The sequence below is a fragment of the Wyeomyia smithii genome, chromosome 2 (genome assembly GCF_029784165.1).
Source record: "Wyeomyia smithii strain HCP4-BCI-WySm-NY-G18 chromosome 2, ASM2978416v1, whole genome shotgun sequence".
Classification (NCBI taxonomy): domain Eukaryota; kingdom Metazoa; phylum Arthropoda; class Insecta; order Diptera; family Culicidae; genus Wyeomyia; species Wyeomyia smithii.
Window position 1 is genome coordinate 45,900,790 of NC_073695.1, and position 27,950 is coordinate 45,928,739.

At 37.8% G+C, this 27,950-nt stretch overlaps 1 protein-coding gene across 4 annotated transcripts in view; it reads left to right on the top strand.

The window, feature by feature from the left end:
• Positions 1 to 27,950, top strand: part of LOC129726057 (fibrillin-1) — a 238,438-nt gene that overhangs the window by 119,396 nt on the left and 91,092 nt on the right. For all 4 annotated transcript variants that reach the window (XM_055682623.1, XM_055682624.1, XM_055682625.1 and 1 more), the window contains exon 6: positions 25,376 to 25,501. In XM_055682623.1, coding sequence (XP_055538598.1) covers positions 25,376 to 25,501 — 126 coding nt within the window. The remainder of the gene's footprint in view (positions 1 to 25,375; positions 25,502 to 27,950) is intronic.

Consider the following 27,950-nt stretch of genomic DNA (forward strand, 5'->3'; position numbering starts at 1 on the left):
TCTTCTTTGTTGATATGCTTATGTTGAGATACGGAATGTCGGTCAGTTGTCGGTAATTATATAAATTCACAATAAATTCAAAAGACTTCTTTTTATTTTGATTTTATTTTAGATTTTTAATTTAATAACAAGATGATCCTAGAGATGCGTCCTGTAACTGTATCGATGCAATCGATTTCATGATATGTAAAAGAGTAGTTTTATTGTTATTTTAATTTGAAAAATTCAATTAAACTTGAGCTCAAATAAATTTTTGATCTATGGGTAAATGTAATGCATGCGCCGTTCGCCATCGTCACTATTTTTGTTTCGCTTTATGGTTTTGACGTTTGTCAGTTGGAACTGCAGCTGTAATTCAATTGATTTGAACAGAGGTGATAATACAAGAGATGTTTATCTTAATACGATGGTGATTTCCATTAACCAGTTTTCAACGCAAGATTATTTCATTGGAAAGTGTGATTAATCGAGAAATCAACACTAAATCACTTCAACTAGGATGTAACGAATTGAGTCAAGTGCAAAAACACTTGAAGTAATCGTGACATTTTTTACAGTGTACCAATAACTTACCAGCCGCGCCATATTGATACCATTGGAACTTTTTATGACCTTGAAATTAAAACCCCTTTTTGTATTTAACTAATACTGAAATGTAACACCCAACGTTAATTTCGATCTTTTTCCATATCAGAGAATACAAATACATTTTCAAATCTAGAAAATCTATAACGAGCGTCTTAGCAGAGTGATTGAGATCAATCAAAGAAATAGTTATCGGTTTCCGTTATACTCTACTAAATTTTTTGGAAATAAATATTGAAATTCAGTCCGCAAATATATATTTCGACTGTGACGTACAGTCTTCTTCAGTGCTTATGTGGACTGGTAAAGAGCAAAGCGTAAATCCTGTTTTTTTATTTGTAGTAGGTAAAAATGAAAATTTAGCACCCTTAATTGGAGTTAGGTAGGGAATTATGCGGTCGATTGTTTACCGTACCATGTCTGGGGTTTTTGGGAAGCAGATTGAATAGCCATGAGGGGTGATTACCTGCGTCTTTATTGAGGAGCGTGCATGAGTGTTGTTTATAAATTTCTAAACTTTCAGCTACGTCTAATTTCCATAAATTATTAACGGGGCGGAGGAGGTGAATGTTATCCGAAGTTAGTGGATGTTCCTCGTTAAAAATATGTTCAGCCACTTTTGATTTGAAATGGTGTGGTGGGGCATTTGTTGAAACTCTACTTGCTTTGGTCACTTCTGCGAAATGTTCTTTGAAACGTATCCCTAGGTTACGTTTAGTTTGTCCAATGTAAACCATGTCACAGTGACTGCATGCAATTTTTTAAATTCCAGCTTTGTTCAGGGTATCAATAGGGTCTTTGGTAGACCCTAATTTTGTTTTGAGTTGGGTATTTCTACTAGTGTAGACAATATCCATCCCAAATTTTCTAAATTTTGAACGAAGTGGTCGTGTCAAGTTAACGTCATATTCAACGGCTACCCTTTTCAGATCTTCTGTTATTGGGGTGAGTGTTGTAAAAGATTTCCGAATTTGAGCACGCTTCTTTTTATCAACAATGGCTTGAATGATACTTTCATTGTAGCCATTAAGTTTAGCAATTTCGAAAATATATTCCAGTTCCTTTTGCTTGGCTACTTCACTTAGAGGTAAAGTTTCCATGCGGTGGATCATATGATGGAAGGATGCCATTTTATGCTGGAAGGGATGGTTTGAAGTGTTAGGTATTACCCGTTTTGTATTCGTGGGTTTCCGATAAATTTCAAATTCCAAGTCCGTAGACTTTCTGACTACAACGACGTCCAAGAAAGGGAGTCTGTTGTTAAGTTCTTTTTCAATTGTGAAGTTTATATTTTTATGGGTATTATTAAGGGATATGAAAAAAGTTTCAAGATCCGCCCTTTTCAAAATACAAAAAATATCATCCACATACCTCCACCATCGAATCGGTAAGATGTTCCTCTTCTCTAATGTACTTTCTATATTTGCCATGAAGAGCTCACATAGAAAGGGAGAAAGAGGATTCCCCATTGGTGCCCCTTTAGTCTGTTTGTAAAATTTACCACGAAATGTGAAGTAGTTTTCTTTCATGCAAAGGCGTGAAAGTTTCAACAAACTGTCAACTTTCTTTTTCCAAGTATTATCAAAATTTTGGGAAAGAAGCCAGTCCTCTAAAAGGTTTAAGGTTTCATTCACTGGAACGCTAGGAAATAAGGCCGTAACGTCAAATGAAACCATTATCTCATCAGATTGGATGTTACCCGAGGATCTTAAATTTCCAACGAAATCTCCGGTGCTCTTTACTGATCGACTTGGAAATTTATGGGGCATGGCTTGAAATTCTTTTACCAGCCATTTAGCCAATTTTTCTGTGGGAGCCCCTACCGCTGAGATAATTTCTCTCATTTCATTTCCAGGTTTGTGAATTTTGGGGAGACCCTTTATTCTTGGAAGAACTGGATTTGAAACACGAAGATTTTGTAACGCATTACCCAAAACGGGTTTGCATTCTTTTATTGTATTTTCTACACGTTTTACCATATCAGCAAGACGATTCACAAACCTGGAAATGAAATGAGAGAAATTATCTCAGCGGTAGGGGCTCCCACAGAAAAATTGGCTAAATGGCTGGTAAAAGAATTTCAAGCCATGCCCCATAAATTTCCAAGTCGATCAGTAAAGAGCACCGGAGATTTCGTTGAAAATTTAAGATCCTCGGGTAACATCCAATCTGATGAGATAATGGTTTCATTTGACGTTACGGCCTTATTTCCTAGCGTTCCAGTGAATGAAACCTTAAACCTTTTAGAGGACTGGCTTCTTTCCCAATATTTTGATAATACTTGGAAAAAGAAAGTTGACAGTTTGTTGAAACTTTCACGCCTTTGCATGAAAGAAAACTACTTCACATTTCGTGGTAAATTTTACAAACAGACTAAAGGGGCACCAATGGGGAATCCTCTTTCTCCCTTTCTATGTGAGCTCTTCATGGCAAATATAGAAAGTACATTAGAGAAGAGGAACATCTTACCGATTCGATGGTGGAGGTATGTGGATGATATTTTTTGTATTTTGAAAAGGGCGGATCTTGAAACTTTTTTCATATCCCTTAATAATACCCATAAAAATATAAACTTCACAATTGAAAAAGAACTTAACAACAGACTCCCTTTCTTGGACGTCGTTGTAGTCAGAAAGTCTACGGACTTGGAATTTGAAATTTATCGGAAACCCACGAATACAAAACGGGTAATACCTAACACTTCAAACCATCCCTTCCAGCATAAAATGGCATCCTTCCATCATATGATCCACCGCATGGAAACTTTACCTCTAAGTGAAGTAGCCAAGCAAAAGGAACTGGAATATATTTTCGAAATTGCTAAACTTAATGGCTACAATGAAAGTATCATTCAAGCCATTGTTGATAAAAAGAAGCGTGCTCAAATTCGGAAATCTTTTACAACACTCACCCCAATAACAGAAGATCTGAAAAGGGTAGCCGTTGAATATGACGTTAACTTGACACGACCACTTCGTTCAAAATTTAGAAAATTTGGGATGGATATTGTCTACACTAGTAGAAATACCCAACTCAAAACAAAATTAGGGTCTACCAAAGACCCTATTGATACCCTGAACAAAGCTGGAATTTATAAAATTGCATGCAGTCACTGTGACATGGTTTACATTGGACAAACTAAACGTAACCTAGGGATACGTTTCAAAGAACATTTCGCAGAAGTGACCAAAGCAAGTAGAGTTTCAACAAATGCCCCACCACACCATTTCAAATCAAAAGTGGCTGAACATATTTTTAACGAGGAACATCCACTAACTTCGGATAACATTCACCTCCTCCGCCCCGTTAATAATTTATGGAAATTAGACGTAGCTGAAAGTTTAGAAATTTATAAACAACACTCATGCACGCTCCTCAATAAAGACGCAGGTAATCACCCCTCATGGCTATTCAATCTGCTTCCCAAAAACCCCAGACATGGTACGGTAAACAATCGACCGCATAATTCCCTACCTAACTCCAATTAAGGGTGCTAAATTTTCATTTTTACCTACTACAAATAAAAAAACAGGATTTACGCTTTGCTCTTTACCAGTCCACATAAGCACTGAAGAAGACTGTACGTCACAGTCGAAATATATATTTGCGGACTGAATTTCAATATTTATTTCCAAAAAATTTAGTAGAGTATAACGGAAACCGATAACTATTTCTTTGATTGATCACAAATACATTTATTTTCTGGAAAACTGAGATGATCGAATCGCATACATTTTTCCAATCCTGGATTTTTTTTTTGTAAACCTGTACTATTTCAAGAGCGCATCAATTTTATGCGTCTATGTTCCAAAAATACACGACAAAACTTTATGCGCATATGCTTGAGAACTGATGAAACTGCTCTAGGGTCCCTATTTACATAACATCTTTTATTAATTAATGGCGTTATTTCAAATTGAATTTCGCGATTATCACCAACACAAATGCATGAGATTTTTTCCTACAAGAGATTCCCATATGGAAATGAAAATATACTGGCTGTTATGGTTTGTGTGGAACAGCATAACAAACTAATTTATTGCGGTTGCTGTCAAGCAATGAAAAGTTTGATTGAGCTTATTGCGGCTAGTAGCAGAGCGCAATAAGTCTGCTTGTACTTGAAGCCACTCTTAAAGCGGAAATGCTAACAGCTTAAAGAATGCGGACAAACTTTCAGTTGGTTTTAAAGCGGATTTATTGTTATTCTTATAATTGCTCTGATAACCTTTCCAAGTGTGGGCCACTTAGCTGTGAAGCAAATTTATAGCGGTTATCAGGAGGTTTTAATGGTGCTGTTAGTTTTAAAATCAGTTTTACGAAATTGGTCATAAAAACCGCTAAAAGAGTGCAATACAACTTAAATTGTTACTTGGGATTGCTCAATGTAAAGTGACTCCGATATAATGAAGCTTTGCACACGTGAATGTTTCAGTGAACTGAACATTTTTCATGGGAGGGGAAAATTTTAGACCTAATAGTACTTTTATAGAGCGCGTAAAGTTTCATTCAAGTCGAAAATGTTCGATTAAAACCATTTTATTATTAGTAGCTTAAAGCAATGGTACTTTCTTACCAAAATTAAATGTAAATGTTAGAAAATAGATTCGCTTTCAATTACCTGTGTAGTTTTTCGTGCTTTATTAACAATCTTCCTTTTCCGTTAAGGGGTTATATACGTTTTTAGTTTTCAAAAAACCGAAAAAAAATTATTGTATTTTCTTCAAATACAACATCTTGAGAACATTTTCACAAATTTTCATAAAGATCTGAGTAATAGGAAGAAAGTTAGAGCGATTTGCAGCGCGCCTCTCCACGGCCGCATAAGCTAAACTTGAAACTTTACACGCCGTGTTGACTATGACTTTGCCGTGATCCTGATTGCGGGAAAACTACTGAACCGATTTCCTTCATCTTTTTTTTTAAATTTTTGTTATTAAATTCGCCGGTCCTTGAACGATCTCTTCTTGAAACATACAGTTACACTTTGCCGCGAAAAAATTTTTAATGCAATTTTTAGCGCTCAAAACGTGCATTTTTTGGGAAAAACGTTCCCATTTGCACTGAAAACAAAATACTCATAAAAGCGATCGTTCAAGGACCCGGCACACTTCTAAACTAATGAGATAATATGAGTTTTTTGATTTCGGTTAACCCGCTGAGTCTCTGTCAGGATCACCACAAGCCTCTGCAAAAAATAGCGTTTCGGGGAAACGACCATTACTCCAGTAATAATTGGTGTATCTCAAAACCAAACGTATTTTGTTGTTGTTGATAAACTGTACTTTCAGAAAAATACCCCTTTGATGCAATGAAAATGGTGCTATGCACTTAGAAATAGATTCAAACTTCCCTCATTTTTCTCGACCAAAAAGGTATATAACCCCTTAATGGCCACGTGGCTTAGGACCGAACCCCTTTTAGTTCCTACAGGCGACACTAAAAAGCTAAATTATGATTCTCAAAGCACTTCAATAACTTCCAATCAACAAAACTCAGCAAACAGTGCAGCTAAGCCCAATTAATCCGCTTAATACCCACAACGACAGGTTGCAAGCGTTTGCCGTGATGACAAATCGTCGTAATGGTAGGATTTGAACCCTGAAAAACTGAAACTGACAGTCAATGACTCACTCGAGCCACTTCTTCCTTAGCCCATTGAAGATAAATCGGCAGCCGTCAAATCGGTTTCCTGATTGCACTGGCTGCCTCGGGTCGATCATCGTTCCAGTTGTCAACTGATTGCAAGCTTTGTTGACCGTGAATAACCAGCGGGGGAATCGGCCAAGAAGTAAGAAAGTTGACAAACCGTTCCTTGAAGTGACTATTTGTTTTCCGTCCTTCTATTAGTTGCAGCAAATTGAACCGGTCGTCGTCGCTGCCCGGCTGACTGTTCGGCGATTCCACCGTCTCGTACCGTGCCAGTCGGGGACGGTTGACAAAGTGGCACGGGACTCTGACGATGACGAAGAATTTCAATCGTTTGATTAATTGCTCGCACGCGTTTGGTGTTTTTTTTTTTTTCGTTCGAAACTCGGCGTTTGGGGCATCAAAAAGCAAGGGGAAGCAGATTTAAGAGATAATATGTAGATGGGAGCAAACAGCTGTCCAATTTCGGAACTTAGTTACTTTGGTGGATATTTATTTATGGTAGGTTCGACAATTTGTTGCCACTTCGAATGCGTCTAAGAGCGCTGCTTTAAATATCTAGCTGAGACTAAAATAAGTGCGCCGTTTTCTATCATTGGAAAACGTTCTTGCTGGAGAGGAGGTTAGTCCAGTCGTTATGACAACTAATCTGGATTACTCTTCCGTGAGGAAGAGGGAATTGTTAATGAGTTGTTGATTTTTTTCACGAGAGATTAAACACTGGATTTGAATTGATTGATGTGTAGCTGCTTCACTGTAGTAAACTTCCGAAATTTTAGGTTCGCTTTCGTTTTTAAAATAAAACGAAAATAAAATCAAATTGTTCTATTTTTTGATATAAAATGAATAACCAATTTTTACCTTTGCACATTCCATTCATTATTTCATCTATATTTCGAATTCGTTCACAAATGATCGATTGAATTGTGTGCTTACCATTTCCGCATCTATCGTTCGTGGCTGCTCAAAAAGCCACTTTATCATCGAGCAGAATGCGTACTTCAGTGATACACCTCAACAACACCAGAGCGACCGAAAGAAGTTACGATTCAGTAATAACATGTTTTATGTAGCACTTGCCCATTCTCCCGAAAAACACGTCTTTTGCCAAGATGAAAGGGAATAAACTGGATTACACCAAAACCATTTAGTACTTCGTTCCGAACGCGTTGCAACACGTGAAACCGTCCGTACAGTCCGAGACATAAATTTAACCATTATTTGAAGGTAAACAACTTTATTTCGACATCAAAAGGATGTTTTTGGGTGGAATGTACACATTTATCACCGGTTCCGTTCAAAGGCCTACGCCCGGGCGGATAGTCTGACTGAATTTTATTGTGATGTCATTGATTTATACTTAAATTTAGGATACCTGTTGTTCTTACACTAGTATTTTGTGTTAAGAATGAACTTAGAATTAGAGACTTGCACTTGGACTTAGACTTGGACTTGGACTTGGACTTGGACTTGGACTTGTACTTGGACATGGACTTGGACTTGGACTTGGACTTGGACTTGGACTTGGACTTGGACTTGGACTTGGACTTGGACTTGGACTTGGACTTGGACTTGGACTTGGACTTGGACTTGGACTTGGACTTGGACTTGGACTTGGACTTGGACTTGGACTTGGACTTGGACTTGGACTTGGACTTGGACTTGGACTTGGACTTGGACTTGGACTTGGACTTGGACTTGGACTTGGACTTGGACTTGGACTTGGACTTGGACTTGGACTTGGACTTGGACTTGGACTTGGACTTGGACTTGGACTTGGACTTGGACTTGGACTTGGACTTGGACTTGGACTTGGACTTGGACTTGGACTTGGACTTGGACTTGGACTTGGACTTGGACTTGGACTTGGACTTGGACTTGGACTTGGACTTGGACTTGGACTTGGACTTGGACTTGGACTTGGACTTGGACTAGGACTTGGACTTGGACTTGGAATTGGATTTGTTGTTAGTCTTGCACTTGGATTTGATTTTGAAATCGAACTTGAACTTGAACTTGACTTGAATTTGAGCTCGAACTTGAACTTTAATTTGAAATTAAACTTGAACTTGACCTTGAACCTAAACTTGAATTTGAACTTGAACTTGAACTTGAACTTGAACTTAAACTTGAACTTGTACTTGAACTTGAACTTGAACTTGAACTTGAACTTAGACTTGATTTTGAACTTCAACTAGAACTTCGAATTAGATTTAAGTTTGAACCAGACTATATGTTTGAACCTAGGTTTGAGTTTTAACCTGGATTTAAATTTGCACCTTGATTCAAGCTTGCACCTGGATTTAGGTTTGATCATGGATTCAAGCTGGGTTTCAATTTGAACTTAGATTTTGAACCTGGATTTGAGTTTGAACTTGAATATTTGGTTGAAATTGGACTAGAGTTTGAATCTGGATTTAATTTTGAACCTGGATTCAAAATTGAACTTGGATTTGAGTTTGAACCTGGGTTCAAATTTGAATCTGAATTTAAATTTGAACCTAGATTTTGAACCTGGGTTTAAGTTTGAATCTGGATTTTAGTTTAAGCCTTGATACTTGTTTAAACCTGTATTTAAGTTTGAACCTGCATTTAAGTCTGAACCTGGATTTAAGTTGGAATCTGGATTTTAGTATAAACCTGGATTTGATTTTGAACCTGGATTTAAGTTTGAATCTGGATTTAAGTTTGAACATGGATTTTAGTTGAAACCTGGATTCAAGTCGGATTTCGGATTTAAGTTTGAACATGGATTTAAGTTTGAATCTGCATTAAAGTTTAAAGCTGGGTTCAAGCTTGAACCTGGATTTAAATTTTAACCTGGATTTATATATGAACCTTGATTTGAGTTGAAATTTGGATTTGTGTTCGAACCTGGATTTAAATTTGAGCCTAAAATCAAGTTTGATCCCGGATCTGAGTTTTAACCTGGATTTGAGTTTGAATCTAGATTAGTTTCAAGCCTGAATTTAAATTTGGACCTGAATTTAAGTTTAAACCTGGATTTGAGCTTGAACCTGGATTTTAATTAAAGCCTGGATACTGCTTTAAACCTGGATTTAAGTTTGAACTTGGAATTGAATTAGAACCTGGATTTAAGTTTGAACCTGGATATGAGTTTGAACCTGGATTTAAGTCTGAACCTGGATTTAAGTTGGAATCTGGATTTTAGTTTAAACCTGGATTTGATATTAAACCTGAATTAAAGTTTGAATCTGGATTTAAGTTTGAACATGGATTTTAGTTTAAACCTGAATTCAAGTTGGATTTCGGATTTAATTTTGACATTGATTTAAGTTTAAGCCTGCTATCAAGTTGAAACATGGATTTAAGCTTGAACCTGAATTTAAGTTTGAACCTGGAACTGAGTTTGAACCTGGATTTAAGTTTGAATCTTTATTTAAGTTTGAATCTGGGTTCAAGTTTGAACCTGCTGTTAAGTTTTAACCTGGGGTGGTTTTGCGCAGCTCGATTCGAACGATTTTCGCTATTTTCGAGTAGGTCACATACTGCCAGGTATGCTTTAAGCTTAAAAGGAGCTGTCATTGTCATTTGCCCTGCGGCTCATCTAACCCGCAAAGTCGAAAAAATACGAAAACCGGAGCATAACGCCCCCCAGCGATGATTTTGAAATCTGGAGCAAAGTTTGAATTTAAATTTGAGCCTGGAATCAACTTTGATCACGGTTCTGAGTTATAACCTGGATTTGAGTATGAATCTAGACTTAATTTTAAGCCTGGATTTAAATTTGAGCCTGAATTTAGGTTTGAACCTGGATTTGAGTTTGAACCTGGACTTTAGTTTAAGCCTGGATACTTGTTTGAACCTGGATTTAAGTTTAAACTTGGATTAAAATTTGAACCTGAATTTAAGTTTGAAGCTGGATATGAGTTAGAGCTTGGATCTAAGTTTGAATCTCAACCAGAATTTAGGTTTAAAATTTCAATTTAAAGCCTTCGTGTCAATTTAAATTTAGGCTTGGATATAACTTTAAAGTTAAATTTGAGTTTCATACCTGAGTCTAAGTTTGACATCCATGCTCAAAATCAAATATGTTTGACTTTAAGCATGGATTTCGTTTGAACCTGAAATTCAGTCGAAAGTTCAATTCGTGCTTAAATCTGGAGTAGAATTTCAACTTCGAACTTGCTTTTAATTTGAAATTATCTGAGATTCAAGTTGATACTTAGATCTGAGTTCGAGCACGGAATTGAGTACGGATTTTTAATCGTTAGTGAAATTTAGGCTGGTGTAAGTCTTGAACTTGTACTTAGATTCATATTTGGACATGGCTTTATGCTTATACATATATGGATTTCAGTTGGGACATGGATTCAAATTTAGATATGGATTCGAATTTAGAGATGGATTTGAATTTGCATTTGGGTTCAAACATGCGTTTGCGATTAAAAATGGATTTGGGTTCAAACATGAGTTGGGTTTGAACATGCATTTGAAGGTTAATATGCCATTGAGTTTAAGCCCATATCCATGGCTTAAACATGAGTTTGAGTTGAAATATGCATTTGAACTTGTGTTTAAAACAATGATTTGAGTTTGCACATGGACTGAATTCAGTCATCGATTCTAATTTAGATATGGAGATTTTGATTACTAGATTCAAGTTTAAACATGGACTCAAGTTTCAAAATAGATTTTGCTTTGTACATCGATGTGTATTTAGATATTGATTTAAGTTAATGTATGGCGTACAGTTTAGATATGAGTTTGAGCTTAGCTACGAATCAGAGTTTGAACATGTGTGTCCATAGCGCCTTTCACCATTATCGTAGCTTAATAACGTCTAAACTTTGTTGAACAGATGAAAATTCTATCTTCTTTCTTTTCAAAGTTATTAAGTATAAAAGTATTGTTCAGAGTGATTGTTAGGGCACACAAAACACACATTTTTGCCAAAGATCATATGTCTCCAGGCCTTTTCCTTACAAAGTTATATCATATTTTAGCTTATTTTATCGATAATTTCAAAAACGTATAGGTTAAAAAGGGGCAAGTGGAATCATGATGTTCCTTTATCTTGAAGTTAAGCTGAAGGACTATAAACTCCTTAAGCTTCCATTTGTCCCAATCCACCCATATTAGATTACGGCGAGCATATGTTACAGTAGGTTTTCATATATCAGAAATACTAACTTTTTGGTGTTACGAGATAGAGGAATAATTTGTTTGACAAAGTTTTAGAACATGCAAAAATATGAAACTTTGCTGAACAAATAAAATTCCTATCTTCATTGGGTACAGAGTTACAGCGTATATTCCATGAAAGTTACTTAGAAGTTAGTTTTTTGTACTTAACTTTTGTTAGTTACATTTTACAAGAAAACGTTGTTCTGAAGAAGCATTTGAGCATACAAAACACACGTTTTTGCTGAAGGCCATACATCTCCAGAACTTTTACTTACAAAGTTATAACACATTTCAGCATTTTTTTTCGATAACTTTAACAACGTATAAAATAATGATTAGGTGGATTGGGACAGATGGAACTTATAACAGTTCTGAGCACTCGAGCTAAACTTCTAAAAAAAGTTTTGACATCATGATTCCACTTGCTTCTTTTTACTTTATACGTTCTTGAAGTTATCGAAAAAATATATTAAAACATGCTATAAATTTGTAAGGAAAAGACCTGGAGATGTGTGGCCTTCATAAAAAAACGTGTGTTTTGTATGCCTAAATGCTTCTTTAGATCAACGTTTACTTCTAAAATGTGGCTAACAAAAATTAAGTACAAAAAATTAACTTTTAAGTAACTTTTACAGAAAATACTCTGTAACTCTGTACCTAATGAAGATACGAATTTGATTTGTTCAGCAAAGTTTCATATTTTTGCATGTTCTGATACTTTGTGGTATAAGCCATTTCTCTATCTCTTAACACAAAAAAAGTTAGTATTTTGAATCCATGAAAACCTACTGTAACATATGCTCATCGTAATCTAATATGGGTGGATTGGGACAAATGGAACCTAAAGGAGTTTATAGTACCTCAGCTGAACTTCAAGATAAAGTATTGACATCATGATTCCACTTGCCCCTTTTTAACCTATACGTTCTTGAAATTAACGAAAAAATAAGCTAAAATATGATTTAATTTTGTAAGTAAAATTTCTGAAGATATATGGCCTGTTGCAAAAATGTGCGTTTTGTGTGCCTTAACAATTCCTCTGAACAATACTTTCGTGTAAAATGCAACTAACAAAAGTTAAGTACAAAAAACTAACTTTTAAGTATGTTCGATGTAATATACTTTGTAACTTTGTACCAAAAAAAGATATAGTTTTCATTTGATCAACAAAGTTACATATTTTTGAATTTTCTACAACTTTGCTGAATGAACTATTCTTCTATCTCTTTACACAAAAATTTATTTTATTTTATTTTTAGTATAGTAAACTTTTCATACTTTTTGACAATTTGCGATTATGCGGGTCATTCATACAAACAATTGTTCCGAAGACGTAATTAAGCTAGGATGAAGGTGAAAGGCGCTATGGAATTAAGTTCCACTTTTTACCTTATTGGGCTACTGTGCAATATTGTAGTCTCGCTCGTAAGAAGCATGCAACACCTCATGTGAGGTTCTCTTTGCTATCACACACAGGAGAATTTTGTATTCGAGCTATTTCTCGGTCTTTTTCGCTAGATTTCTTGCTCGCATTTGCTCTCGAGATCATATGCATCATATATATGAACATACTCCTCGTGTTTACTCGTGTGTACCTACTCCCCTACTTGCGAGAACGACCATCTGAAGACAATTGTTTCGAAATGCTTTGCAATAGTTGCAGAGGGACAAAAAATAAGGGTACCGGACTACTTCGGCAGCAGTTTGCTTCAGCTGGTTTTACATCAGTCTGCTGTAAAAAAAATTACCAAAGCAGTCCGATACCCTACACGTTGCGATACTTTACATATTCTTTGCCCCACTGTCGGCAGTCGGTGCATGAAGCAAAACCGGAAAGAAAGCATTTTCGCTTTCGAGCAAAGATTTTCAAGTACTCTTTCTAGTCGAGTAATTTTAGTCGAGTACTCCTATTCGCAAGCAGGAACTCGCGTACTCATTTGCAGTCGCTGAGTAGCAATACAAAAGAGTTTTTGCGTGTCGGTGCGCGCTTGATGCTACTCAGGGGAATGCATGACGAATAAAGAGTATCTCGAAAGCGTGTGTGCAAAAGACTTGAGAAGCGTAGCATATGTGAGAAATGTTTTGCTTCTCACTCGTTTTGCAACGCTGGTTTAAACATTGGTTTGGGGTTGAACATCGATTTGAATTTTGGGTATTTTGTATTTGGACATTGAGTTTAAATATAGATTTGAATTTGGCGTATATTTGGGTTCATGGATTTAGGTTTCAGCACAAATATGAGTTTTAAGATGGTTTTCGTTTTGAACATCGATTCGAGTATGAACTTCAATTTCTCTTCCATTTTTCATTAAGTTTTTTTCATGTACCTCGTTTTCATGTTTCAAAATTCTTCGCAAACTTTTATCTATCTATTTTTATCTAAATAAACAACATAAATATATCCTAGATGATGAGCAAAAGTCGGCGATCGAAATTGAGAACCAAGTTTGTTATCAAAGAATTGATTACGAATCAATGCATCAAATTACGAGTGCTTTATCATAACACGTAACAAGAATAACATAATTTCGCTCCTCTCTGTGAACATCGATAGCCTTGTACAAATGGAAAACCGAATTAACCCAAACCCCTCGGCCTAACGGTTTGTTCATTGCCAATCATCATACTTTTATTGTGCAAGTATTACTTCATTTCCGGCTCCAGTGAATGCTGCTTATTTTCTATTCAGCCTCAAATTGACCGTGGTTATTGAATTGAGCGATACCGATGGGGGCAAACAACAAACATCTCTCATGTGGCTGACGGCAGACAAAACGGGGAAACGGTCGATAGATTTTCCTCTCGCCGAAACGAAACTGCTATCATCTTCATCTTTCCAATGCTTCTACCCATTTCTCTGTTTCTGGTTTCTGCTCTCCGATAGTGTGATTCCGTAGCTAACCGGCTTGGAAGTTGGCAGTGGAAGTGCTACATTAAATGCCACCACAGGGAAAGAAAACTACCGATCTATCAGCAAGCTGGAGTTGGTTGAGATGCTCCGCTAGGAGCAACCAGGACGTACTGCAGTGGAGCAAGTGTTTCTGGGAAAAGCTAATTTTCCCATCCATTTGGTGTCCGGTGAATCAAGATTTGATGCTTCAGGGATGCAGTGGAACAGAAAAAGCCGTGAGCTGTCTATCTACACTGTCAATTGTGTGTGGTGAATCAAACTTTTTCCTGTCTTAATCCCTAGGAGTATTAGGTTTACTTTGTAATACAATAGTTCTTATGAATTCGACCTTTTATCTGTTAGAAGTAGTATGCGGAAATAAGATGCAAAAAGTTCAGCATGTGCTGCAAAAGAGCTCTATCCTTAAAAGAAAGTAAAAATAGAATGATTACTGTTCTAATAAAACGTAATTAACTGTGAGAAACGGTAGAATATTATTCACGTAAACCGGAGCAATATGCATGCCTACAAAATATGGCCAATATTTAACTTTTACCATCCAATTTTCCACCAATTGAATCCCCCATCCCCGGATCTGATTTAATTCCAACTGCTTACCGAGGGCGCAGATTTTTCGCTAAATCTGTTTTAATGAGACTGAAAATCCATTCCGAACAGCATCGTTATTAAGGGAAAATTAAAATCCTCATAAAACCTGAACTAATTAGTGTCGCCATGAACCTAACCATTCCCCATCTGAAACTTCATCTTTTGCTGCTTAAAGCGGGCGTTCGGTACTGTACTGGAACGAGTTTAGGAAGGTGCTAAATAGGACGAGTTACGTAGGCGAAACAAAAAAAAAAACGAGTGACAGAAACGAGCTCAGCTTTGAAACGTGAGCTTTTTCCCGATGCTGAACCGTCTGTGGAGCGTCATTTCACGACGCACCCACCGCTTTCCTCGTCCGGTCGGTCTTTTCAGTCTGAAACAGCCACGGGCCAGAGTGGAAAAGTAAATGAATCCAATTAATTACCAGCTATTTACAATTTACGCCATTTTCCTCGTTTCGCTCGACATTCGTTTATAAGCACTATTCCGTTCCGGCTTACCGTAGAGCGTCTAGGAGGTTGAATTCTTGATGGATGCCCGGCTGTCGGTGAAGAGCAGATTTCCGCTATGGTCGTACGCTGCTGGACCAAAAAACCCATCCGAAATAGTTTTCTTCCGAGCGGCTCCGAACCGGAGTGGCATCATCGCCTGATGCTGACACTTGAGTGACAGGCGGGCTGAGGCGCCAGAGTGTACACGGTATTCCGGCGGGCGGCCGGCCTCTCCCTTTGCTAGTCCTACGACGGCAAAAATGAACATGACACTCACTGCAAGTCGGCGACCGATGCTGGCTGGTTGCCGGTGGTTCCGCTTCTGCATTCCTAATTGTCCGCGAGAGAGACATTGTGTTTTTGGTCGGGTGCCGGTAGAAGCAGATGCTGGGCAGTGGAGGTTGTTTTTAAATTAGTTATGTTTTTGCTCAGCTGGTGGACGCGGAGGGACACTAGACTGCCGAGTCCCATTCTACTGGAATTGATGAATATTCGAGTAAATTTTTAACTAATTGCTGGTGATTGTGAGTTTGCTTATGCTGAAGCACAACAACAAGAACGGTTTCCGGCTCCCCATGGACATTCATGTTTCATTGATATAAATAACACTCGGAACAAATTTCGGAACTAGTTAAGCGCTGGGAATAATTAGGTTTTCATCGAAAATTTACTACCGTGAAGTTAATCAATCACAAACAGGTTAATTGCAATATTTTTGAGAGCAAAAATTTTTGATTAGAGCTGCCAATTCAAAATCACACCACAATGATTTATGTTTTTTAATTAGTAAACTATTAATGTTGCAATTGATTCAGTTGATGTTATTATGAAACTTGAAAATTTGACTAACCCGAATGAACATAACAATCATTTATGTACAATATCTACAAACGGAAGACTGAGAGAATATTTTCAATAAGCACTGATCTAGTAAGAATGAAGTTTTAAACATAAACCAAACGAGGCTCATGGGAAACTTTATGTAAAATGAAAATAAAAATGCAAAAAGTATTCTCAAACATTTATCAAAACACGAGTTACACCGAATTACAACGATTGCGAACAACTATGCTTGCAGTCTTGGACAACAAAACTATTTAATACGGTTAGAGAAAGGATCGATCTGCAAAATGCAATACAGTTTGTGTGTATAATGCACATAGTTGCTGAATAATACGAGTTTGAAGGTCATTTTTGAGATAAAATTTGATTTCTCTCCGCCGGGAATGGGTTAACCTGAAATCGGAGCTCCAATTCAACACCAAACTGTTATCTACGTTGAAACTCAAATCCAAGTATAAACTCAAGTCCGAGGTAAATCTCACACCGAGTTCCAAAGCCACGTTTAAGTTCTTACTCTTTTCCATGCTTAGACTCAAATCTAATGCTAGACTCAAATTCATGTCAAAAGAGTGAAATTGTGTCAACGGCCATTTTGTAGGTATTTGACTCAAAGTTTGAGGAATTGTTCATATAAGGACGCTATGAAAACTCCCTGCTTTGTTGCCGATTGGACGTGAGACTAGGCATGGGGAAAACATAGCACTCTAGAGCGCGGATGGCCCATCTGCTATCAAACACACCACGCAGGGCATTTCGTATTACCCTTCGTCGCGAGCTCAAGACAAAACACTGGAGAGCCATTCGTTAACACGCGAGCCGAGGGTTTTTAACTGCGGCACATGAGGCAACCGAGGGCTTGCGGTTTAGGGGAACACACAAGCATTAGTCGCCACGAAGAGATCGACAATGGGATAATAATGAATAGCTTGATGGTAGCCATCGCATACAACCACCTGCAAATTGCAGGCTGCAATATTTTATTCATATGTACTTTTGGAAAAATGAAGCGTATGAGAAAACACGTGTGAGCTAGCGGGCTCCCGAGGGCTCACGAAGTCGAGAACACTCGGGCATGTGTTCGCCGAACCTTGCGAAGGGCTGTTCTATTTAGAACACTGTGGGTTTTTCGTTTTGTATAAGCACTGAAGGGCAACGAAAATACCCTCCGTGGCATCGCTTAGAACACACACGCGGTGGTGTGGTGGGTTTAGCTTTAGACATGCCTGCGTGAGACCCACCCCCTTTTTGATGAAAGTGCCATTTTTCATCTAAAACATATATTAGCAGCAATAAGAATTAAGAAATGAAGTCGAATGTTCTCTGGTTTGAGGCAATCTGTTTTCGCATAAATGTACATATTGCATTTTGAAGAAAATTAGTCGAGGAATCCAAAAAAAAAAATGATCACTTTCAAGCAACAGTGTTGCAAAATATATTTTTCTGCATTTGAAAAATATATATTCCGTTCTTCGGCAATTGAATATGTTTTGATTTTAAATTTGACAATTGATGAAATTTTCCTTCGAAAGAGATTTTTTTGAACCACAAAGTTTTAATTTCTCAAGGTAATTATTATATCACCAGATACAGAAATATCAGCAAACAACATCAAATTTCTCAGTTTCCGTAACATTTCCTTATTTTCTTTTAGGTTCATACAGAAAGACTTGAATGAATTGGAGAATGTTTACCAAAAATATTTTAGTTTTTTGTCAGAGGCAGTGTTTTCAATTGTTGTGTTTTGCTTGATGAATATTTAACACATCGTTCAATTAGTCCCGAGGCAAACAGAGAAAAAAACTTTTTTTTTCAAAAATTGTTTTTTTCATCAACATACTTTCTTTGCCGTGTCAAATAAATGTTGTATAAACAAAAAAAAAAAAAAAAAAAAACAACATACTTTCCTTCAAGAGCGATGCAATCAGTTCAACGTTTTTCTTGTCATCATCGGTGCTCGTACAACTGCACTTGAATTCGGTAAGCCAACGTTCCACGGTTACTTTCGATGGGGCAGAGTCTGGGTAACACTTATCAAACTATTTTTTGGTTTGTACAGTTTTTTTTCATTAACCCATTCCCGGCGGGTGATGTCGTATCATACGTATCATGCATCACCTGACATCTAAACTTAGATTACAGCTTAACAATTATACCTGATATTTTGACGGTTCAATACGGTTAGAGAACAGATCGATTTGAGTCCATTGTACATGTAGTTGCTGAGTAATAAGAGTTTGTAGGTTATTTTAGTAGGTATAATTGAATTTCTCTTCGCCGGAAATGGGTTAAAAATCAATGATAAATTAAGACACGAAACTATTTTGCACCCATAGCTGATGCGACTACCGACAGTACTGTCACTCACAGCGATGTAACTTGAGATCTAATGGGTGGATTGTCATGATTTTATTTTACCTGTTGTCTAAGAGATAGCGCTTAATGGTAACAAGAATAAATTTTTGTTACTGGCGCCATCTGACAAAAAGCCTTCGGACTTATTGACCGATGTGTTATGTTATGTTTATCTTTAACAGAATATTTTGTTAAAAAAATATTTCTCGAGAAAATGTCATTAATAAAAAAAACATTTGTAAAAAAAACATAAACGTACCCAAAATAATAAAATATGTTTGTATGGGTATCCAAGCTACTCTCAACATTTACGGTTAAAATTTATATATTTTCTGAGCTCCTTGAGCATGAGCATGATTGACCGCCCGCGGTTGCTACTCCGTTATTGCCAGATCAGCTGTAATTACACAGAGAACCAACGGATGATGCTTGGGACTGACATCCATCATCAATGTGTAAAAACTGGTGACCTTAATCTTTTTTATTAGGCAATACTAGCGCCGGCCGCATCCGAATGCAGGTCAATGAAGGAGTACGTATAGGAATATGTTAACGTGATACCCGCTTTATTGGAAGCCGAGAACACCTCTGAACTTCAACGAGAAACCACTGGGATGTTGGAGAAAAGGGTAAGGTTTGCAGCAGGTTTCGTTTTGGTAAACGATGCGCTGAACTCGGACACCAATAACATAATAACATAATAACAAATCGCGCTTATGAGTTCATATTGTCTTCCACGGAAATCATAACGCGATTCGAACTAATTTTGGCTGATGATGAAACAGTGCAAAAAAGGAAAGCGAGGATATTGAACCTATGACTCAATTAATACATAATCAAATATTCGGACATCTCCGTATGATGTCATTTATGGCAAATCAGAAGTGTAGTATAGAGAAGACATACAAGTAAAGCGGAGTGTTTGATTGGTGGTTTCTAACTAATTCACATACGCGTATTATCAACTCGCGACATTCAGAGTGTATAAGGATAAAACACCGGACTCATTAGGGAAAACAGTATGAATTGGTATCTATTTTTTCGCGTATTCCTCACGTTTATGTAATTATTAGGGTGAGGAATCGTTATATGGAAAAAAAAAAACGAAAATTGATAGCAGAAAGCCAGAACCAAGTTTTTTTGTTCTATTTGGAGCCCCAAACAATCCTGAATTTATTGGAAGTCGATTGGTTTTGTCTCCGCTTGGCGCATTGCATTTTAAATTTATATGGAGATTTGTATGGAAAACCAACTTTTTTGCATTTTCCATTCTAAAATGGCTCAAACCATAGGTTTCATGACTTCAAATGGTAGGTTTTTTGATGCCCAACAACTTGGCCGAAGACACTAAAGAGCTAGGGTGTGCCAAAAAAATACTAGAGCTGTTCAAAGTTGAGTTTGTTGAAATTTATGTTGCAAATCATTTTTTCTGTCAACACTGCCAGTGTACCGGCGTCAGTCAGATTTCCATCAGAAGTAACCTCTGAAACACGTTATAGATTCTATTTACGCCTAGAATATTGACCTAAATTTGTTTGCTTGGTCCAGCTTGGTGTATAAACTCGTTACGACAGGTTACTTCTGATGGGAATCCTACTGGCGCCGGTACATTGGTAATGTTGGAAGAAAACAAGATTCTCTTAATTTAAATCGACATACTCTATTTTGAACAGCTATAGCTCTTCTGGTGGTCCCCGTGGCTCTGTGGTTAGCGATGTCAGTCGGCTAGCTCTCCCACACGGTTGTGATATCGGGTTCGATTCCCAATCGAGTCGAGGATCTTTTCGAGCTGGAAATTTTCTCGACTCAGCACTGGGACACGGTGTATCGTTGTACTTATCCTACACATGCAAAATGTGCCAAAAAACAATATCGATAACGAATATTCTCAACTAATCTAGTTGATCGAGACCGCTATTAGCCCCAAGGCTAAGCGTGCGATATTGTTTATAGCTCTTCTTAGGGACATTCTAGCTCTTCAGTGTCTTCTGCAAAGTTGTTAGGCATCTAAAATACTATACTTTAACATAATGTAGTGCATTATTAGAGCATTATTGAGCTCTCTAGAAAGGTAAATGCAAAAAAGTAGGTTTTCCCATATGAATTTTCCTACAAATTTGAAATGCAATGCGCCAAGCAGAGACAAAACCAATCGAGTTCAGGTAAGTTTGTGGTTGTTTGGGACCTCAAAAGGAACCAAAAAAACTTGGTTCTGGAAAATCGATCACTTTTCCCCACCCTAGTAATTATACTGAGATCAATCACAAAAGAACCCGATATCTTTATTTGAACTGGAAACTACGCGCTACTTGGTTGTTTCGCTCATAGAACGTAAATTATGTACGATCGCGTGTAAAGAAATATTTTAAAGCGCGAGTTTTGTGTCTCGTAATTATTGCCCTCTGTCGACGCAAAGCCTTCCTATTAATTGTGAAGGCTGGCAAAGCTTCACGCATCCTAAGCCACAAGAATCCAAAAAAAATGCAAACGCATATAAGAACCAAAACACAGTCCCAAATTTGTTATCAAAACGCCGAAATTATCATAATGGGACACCCGAAACAATGTTCAATTCTAAGAGATGGCGCTGTAGTGATAGTGGTAGTAAAATTGAAATTTCTACGAGCATTTTGCTCAATGACTGGGAAAAATGCTATTAGTTATCCAGTTTTTATATTATTCTAACTTTCTAGTAGTTACTTTTACTATATGCAATCTATTTTTATCAAAAAACTTGATTTTCTTATACAGCTCCGTTGACTCAATATAGTAGTACAGCAACATCAAGTTTTTTGATAAAAATAGATTGAATATACTAAAAGTAAGAACTAGAAAGTTAGAATAATATAAAACAGAGTAACTAATAGCAGTTTTGTCGGTCATTAAGCAAAATGCTCGTTGAAATTTCGATTTTACTACCTCTACCACTACAGCGCCATCTCTTAAGGTTGAAAATTGTTTCGGGTGTCCCATTAGAATACAATTATTGCGGATTCGTGCTACTTCGACACAAAACCTAGACAAAATTATCGAAAGATATCTATATAATGTTACTCAAAAACTAGAAAAATAGAAAAATAAAAACATCAAAACTCAAAGAAATAAGAGTATTTAATTCACTTAACTCAACTAGTAAAAGAATATCAATTGATGTACTATAGCCGAAAAATATTGATCGTTACATCACAGACAAACAGACGTGCCTCTTCGAACAAAAATCCTGAAAAATCTTCGTCCTTATTAAAAACGTTACACTCATGCGCCACCATGTGAGCTTATTGCCTGCTAACATATTTTCGTATAGCGGTTTTTGTCTTTGTTAATGGGTGTGCACGCTTGCCTAAGTTAACACAAGCGGCATTATTGGTGGTTTTTGTCTTTCATAATGAATGTGCACGCTTGCTTATAGCGACACTAGCAACACTAAGCAAAATTTCAAAATTATCGTAATTTTTTTGGTCGATGAAATCGTCATCGAGTGGCACGTCTGTTTGTCTGTGGTTACATTATCTCCTTACCTCCATACCAATAATGGCCAAACGGTTCACGTTTCGCAGTACTCGAATTTCCAATTAGAACCGGCTCGCAAGAACCTTTGCATAAAATGGCAACCAACTCCAAATAAACAAAATACTACATAAATAAAACAGAATACTTAGCGTAAATTTGAGTTTGAAAAAGTGAAAAAATATGCTTACGTAATTATTGAACGGCCCCTAATCCCTAGTATATCACTTCACTTTGAACAAACTTTTATATTCCGAAGCTGCGACTTCGAACTGATCACAACTTGGTGACGTTCTGGGCCATATAACTCCAATTTTATATCACTTTATCAGCAAAATCCATAGCTCGTGAACGTGCCACTACCGACAGATAGAGCTCATAAATCAATATTTGTTCAAAGGCTAGAAAAATCATAAAACAAAGTTTGACAAAATATCCACAAAATTATGTCAAAGTTTTAGTTATTTGAATTTTGAAAATATTAGAGAAGATTCTAGAAAAATATAAGCTAGTCATATTTAATATTTCACGGAAGATAGAAGAAATCTACTCAAAATCCGAAAAAGAACCACTCAACAACTGGCAAAATTATATATGAACGTTTTTGTAAATATGAACACAATGCACTTATCTTATACATCGAGTCAGCATTCAGCGAACAAAGCATTACACTACTTTTTTTTTCACCACTCGCACACAAACTGTCACACCGTTTCCTTGGTGATGGCTAGCACTTTCGTGGAAAAGCGCTCGGCTATCGGATGAAGTTGCGCTCCGCCACCGGATGAATCATCATTATACGATCTTACTGGATCATGTCTGGCACAACGTTGACTAATCTTCACACATTCATGATTGCAGGTTCCCGGTCACGTCTTTCCTCACTCGGCACCAGTTTGCAGCTTTCATTTCGAACTGCATAACAATATTCATCACTAAATAGCATACTTTTTTCTCTGCAGATGAAACTTTACGGTCCAAAAACAGTGATAAACGGAAAAGATACACGCACAACAGCAAAAAAAATCATGATTCAAATTCTCTCCAAGTTCTTAAGCACTTTAGAACGATAAACCGGAAAATATATGCGAATTTTCTAGTCAGACACAAAAAAAATGCAAGCGAAATCGTTTTTTACATCCACTCGCGGTCGCAACTTGCTACGATCTCCCTATATATTTTCTGAGCTCCTTGACTATTATTTATTCATTTGTTTATTTATCTGGCATTCCGTCATAATGACGTGGCCAGATTCACAAAATTTCTTCAACCCACTCGGTTATTGGCTGCCGCTCTCCAATCCCTCTTCGCAGGATATTTGTCCGGCATTGTTGCAACAACATTCTTGTATTGAAATAAAAAATTTAGAGCGCAAAATGTGTTTCACCTTTAAACTGTCTTTGAACGACTTTGACTACAATTTGCAATGCTGATATCGCAAATTTCTCAATTCTACTCAAAGTTATTAATGTCCGTTTTTCATTTGTTTGTCATTCTTTTTGGGGAAAACATAAAAAATATCTCTTGGTCTCGTTTTGAAAGGCATACTTGACTCTATAAATGGAGGAATTTTTAAAAATATGTTATATTTTAAATCTGAGCAAATTCAATTTAAAAACATGACAAAAAATGTTTTTTTCGAATGGACCCCCCTGCGACCGTTATTTATTTTTATCTTTTTGGACATTTTCCGGATATTTTTGCTGTTTGCTTATTTTGTTTTTATTTACCCTTTTGTAAAGCAAAGCAAAGCCTTGGTGCTACATTCCAATTTGGAATTCGACCTTCTGTTTTTTTTTTTATACACAGACTTCGCAGCCGACTGTTTGGTGTACAGGACAATTGAGGGGCTAGCGCTACGATCCTCTACTGACACTAACAGTCTCTCCCAGACCGAGCCTCGAATCTACGACGACTGGCTTGTTAGGCCAGCATCGTACCTTGAGACCATCTGGACCATCTGCAGATACTCTTTTGCAGTGCTACTTATTAAGAAGTAACCTGTTCCGTATTATAGTGCTTTTTGTCTTCTCCTTCAGACTTATTAACCTATTGTCTTCGTTATCGACCCTATCATATCCTCCTGCAAGCTATCACACTAACAGCGTATAACGTTCTATAGTCTATGATATTAACAAAGCTTTAGACCAGTGGTTACTAAGTTTGGAGGGAAGTTTTGTGTGGAAGAGCCTGAGAATAAACTCATAATTTAAAGTTCTTTTGTCAACGAATGGCTTAGTTCTACTAAGATTCGAACCTATCACCAGGGCTTTTTCGAAACAAAACAATGCAATGTTTCGAACAGTTTCATTTACACTTGATTCCTTTCGGCTACTGTCATCGAATCACTTCTTTCTCTCTTTCCCGTCTGTTGTTCATCGGATCATTTCAAATGAAACTGATGACTATTTCAATTGACGGAGAGAGTGTCGGTGAAAGAGGCTCTTTCCTTGCTTTCACCGTTTCAATTGAAATTAACGCCGCATCGCGTCGTTTGATGATACTTTTCTAATATCGCAAGCCGCAGTTAGAACGGCAATGGCATCCAATAAATACATCACGCAAGTTCCGATTAATATTTCCTCCCTCTTTCCTTTATATGCGTGAAGTACTGTATGAAAGCCTCATGTCTCCATCAGCGCTCATTATCTTGTGAGAGTGATGGTGATAATCTCCGCTTTCAATTGAAAAGCATTTGTATCATTTTCAAGCCCTTCAGTTGTCAAAATCAGCGGTGAAGTTAATTTTACACACCAAGTTCCACAAGAAGGTGCTGCTATGGTTGACAATCAGCGAGAAGGGGATGTCAAAACCGCTCTTCTTTCGCTCTGGACTGTCGAACGCTGAACGTTCTGGACTCAACGTCGAAAAATGGGGAAATTTATAGTACAAAGAAATAACTTAAGGGCGAAGACGCAAAGCCCTGACCGGGTCTGGCGCGGTCCAGTACTCGAAGCGATCGTTGGAGGAGAGTCCAAGTCCAAGTCCAAGTCCAAGTTCAAGTCCAAGTCCAAGTCCAAGTCCAAGTCCAAGTCCAAGTCCAAGTCCAAGTCCAAGCCCAAGTCCAAGTCCAAGTCCAAGTCCAAGTCCAAGTCCAAGTCCAAGTCCAAGTCCAAGTCCAAGTCCAAGTTCAAGTCCAAGTCCAAGTCCAAGTCATCGTTTCTATATTTTGATCGTATACTTTCAGATAAATTTTTATGATACGGAGTGCAGTTAAAAAATGATGACGAAATGTTATTAAAGAAAATAATTTGTTGGATCCCTTTCAAATATTTCACGGCCTTATACTGTTTTCAAATTTCAGATATCAACGAGTGCGAGCAGGACAACGGAGGCTGCGGGCAAACCTGCACCAATAAGCCTGGATCGTTCGAGTGTACATGTCAGTCGGGCCTTCAAATTGACGTGCTTGACGGTAGAAGCTGCATTGGTAAGTTATTGAGTTACGTTCTTTCATAGCAAGTGATGGTGGTGATGATGAGTATGTTGTACGATTTATTTAGCTTGCTATACTAACCGTAATGCACGGCTGCTTCCGTTTCCACGCACGCTTTCCATGTATAGAATGGATACACGATTGAATCCTGCATCGTAATGTGCTTGAATGGTTGATTACTTAACATACATCATTCATCGCTTCAGAACATCGTAAACATGGCAGTTCCCATCACTGAGTAGCCCAGTTAGATCATCCCATATTGATCCTTCTGTACGTTGAGTCAGCGTTTGCTGCAAGCTTCGAGAGCAGTCTGTCGAATGATTTAGCTTGATTAGGTAGCAATTTGGCTATATATTTGCTCATCAAGTCTAATCGCATCAGTCAGTTGCATCGAGCAGGAATTTTATGAGAAAAGCCACCTTTGTGCACATCTAGAATGCACACAGTTTCCCCAGGTGGAAAGTCAGTTGGATATAATTTAAATTATTTAGTCTTTCTTCTCGTTCTCGTTCAGCTGCGAAGCGAACAAATCGGCCTCTATGAGAATGCCGGTAACCATGTCAGGAAACTTTCCCACTAAATTATTCCCCAAGTTACACTCCTGCCGGCAATCAATATCAGCAGCAGCATCTCAGTGCATATCTTAAATCTAATGATACGTGAGCCAAAGTTTTACTCATTTAACTGCAACGTGGGACCCGACATCAGCTTCAATGACTGCCTGCCAGTCTCGGCCGGGTCTAGATTTACTTGCCTTCCTGTTACCTTTTCTGTGTGAAGGCGCAGAGGTCGGCTTTCAATGCTGAAAGGAAAGTGAAGTGCTTTGCAAACAATAGGATATTTTCCTGAAGATGCAAGCTTTCTCACCACTCTTGACTCGATGCTCCGAGCGCTAAACCTCCGGACCACCCCACCCTTGCTGACTCCCAGCGGCATCACATTAAACGGAATGTAATTGTAGATAATCCTGCTATGAAGGTGCAACAAAGAAAGTTCCGTGAAAGTTCTATCCTCTAGAATTTTCGCTCACAGCGCGAGTTGCTGGCGTTCCGTGGAAACCGGAAGGCGTTGCATAGCAGCTCGCTATTACGGAAAATACACACAGTTGCTTCGGGAAGGTCCAGTTCGGGTACCGGAAGAAACTTTTAGGCTTGACTTCCTAACGAGCAGCCGCGAGCGGTCCGCCGGTTTTGCTTTTAGTGGGGTATAAAATGGTTCAACTTCAATACTTTTAGGTGAAATTTAATAGCGGAAGGATTTCATACCAATTCATTCTCTTTTCGATTTTTTTACCCAAAAACTAAAGAATCCAAATCACTTTCATAAAAAAATTAATGTCAAATGAAGCGTAATTGTTTGCTTTATAGCAGAACCACAAGCGAGCAGACAAAAATAACGACTCATCAACAAAACGGCAGGAATGGGTGCTATCGCAATAGAAAAACAGTTTTCCATTCTTGCGACCCATGCAAGAAACTGGTCTGCTGAGCTTGTAGTATGATAATGATGAAAAGTGACTTTCACTGTGGAAACACCAACCGGCAACCAGTAAAAGCTTTCCACTTACATAACGGTCCACTATTGGGAAACCGTGATTCCTCGTGCTCCGCGCGGTCGTCGTCGTCGTCGTTGTTCTTGTTTGCCAAATAGAAGAGTACCTAACATCGGAACGCCGGGTGAGGAGCCAACCGGTAGACCGGTGTTGGGGAAGATCGTAAAATGAAACTTTAGCGGTGCTAATAGTGCTGAAATTGTGTGGCCATGGAAAAGTTATTTATATATACGTTATTTTCCCTGCACGGCACCCTTCCGGCTGGGTGTGGGCTTCGCCTGCGTGCTACGTAACACAGCATCCAAGTGCCTGGCAACGCGAAGCGGAGTCCTTGCACGATTGTGCGGGTTAAAAGACAATGCCGGGGAAAGATGATGCTTAATAATACGAAACACGCGACGATGATGGGAGGCCCGCCAAGGAGAAGATAAATTCTATTCATAGTCGTAATTAAACTTGTTTGTTCTAATTAGAGAATGTTGAAAATTTCACCACTCACGTTGTGTGCTCTCTCCTGCGGGTGTAGCAAAAAAGTCTCTCCTGGGAAATTGTTAAATGTGCCTTAATAAAAGCTGCAAATTCAAATTTGCCAACTCTTATTCAATGAGGGTTTTGCGAGATCGGCGAGGAAGCGAAAGTAAGTTCGCAAACTGAAATTTAAGTATAGATAAAACATAAAAGTACAAACGATGCTTTGGAGCTTCTCGGCTGCACACGAAATCGTAAGCAGAAGGAAAATAGAATAGATCGAGGAGAATAAATTCACTGGAAGAGAGTAGTGGGGACATGATAATAATTAGGCATAAATATCATGTTACAGGAACTGTCAAGGCAGGAGTTGATTCACGTTTGGTTTCCTAAACGAACAAAATTGATGAACTATTCGGA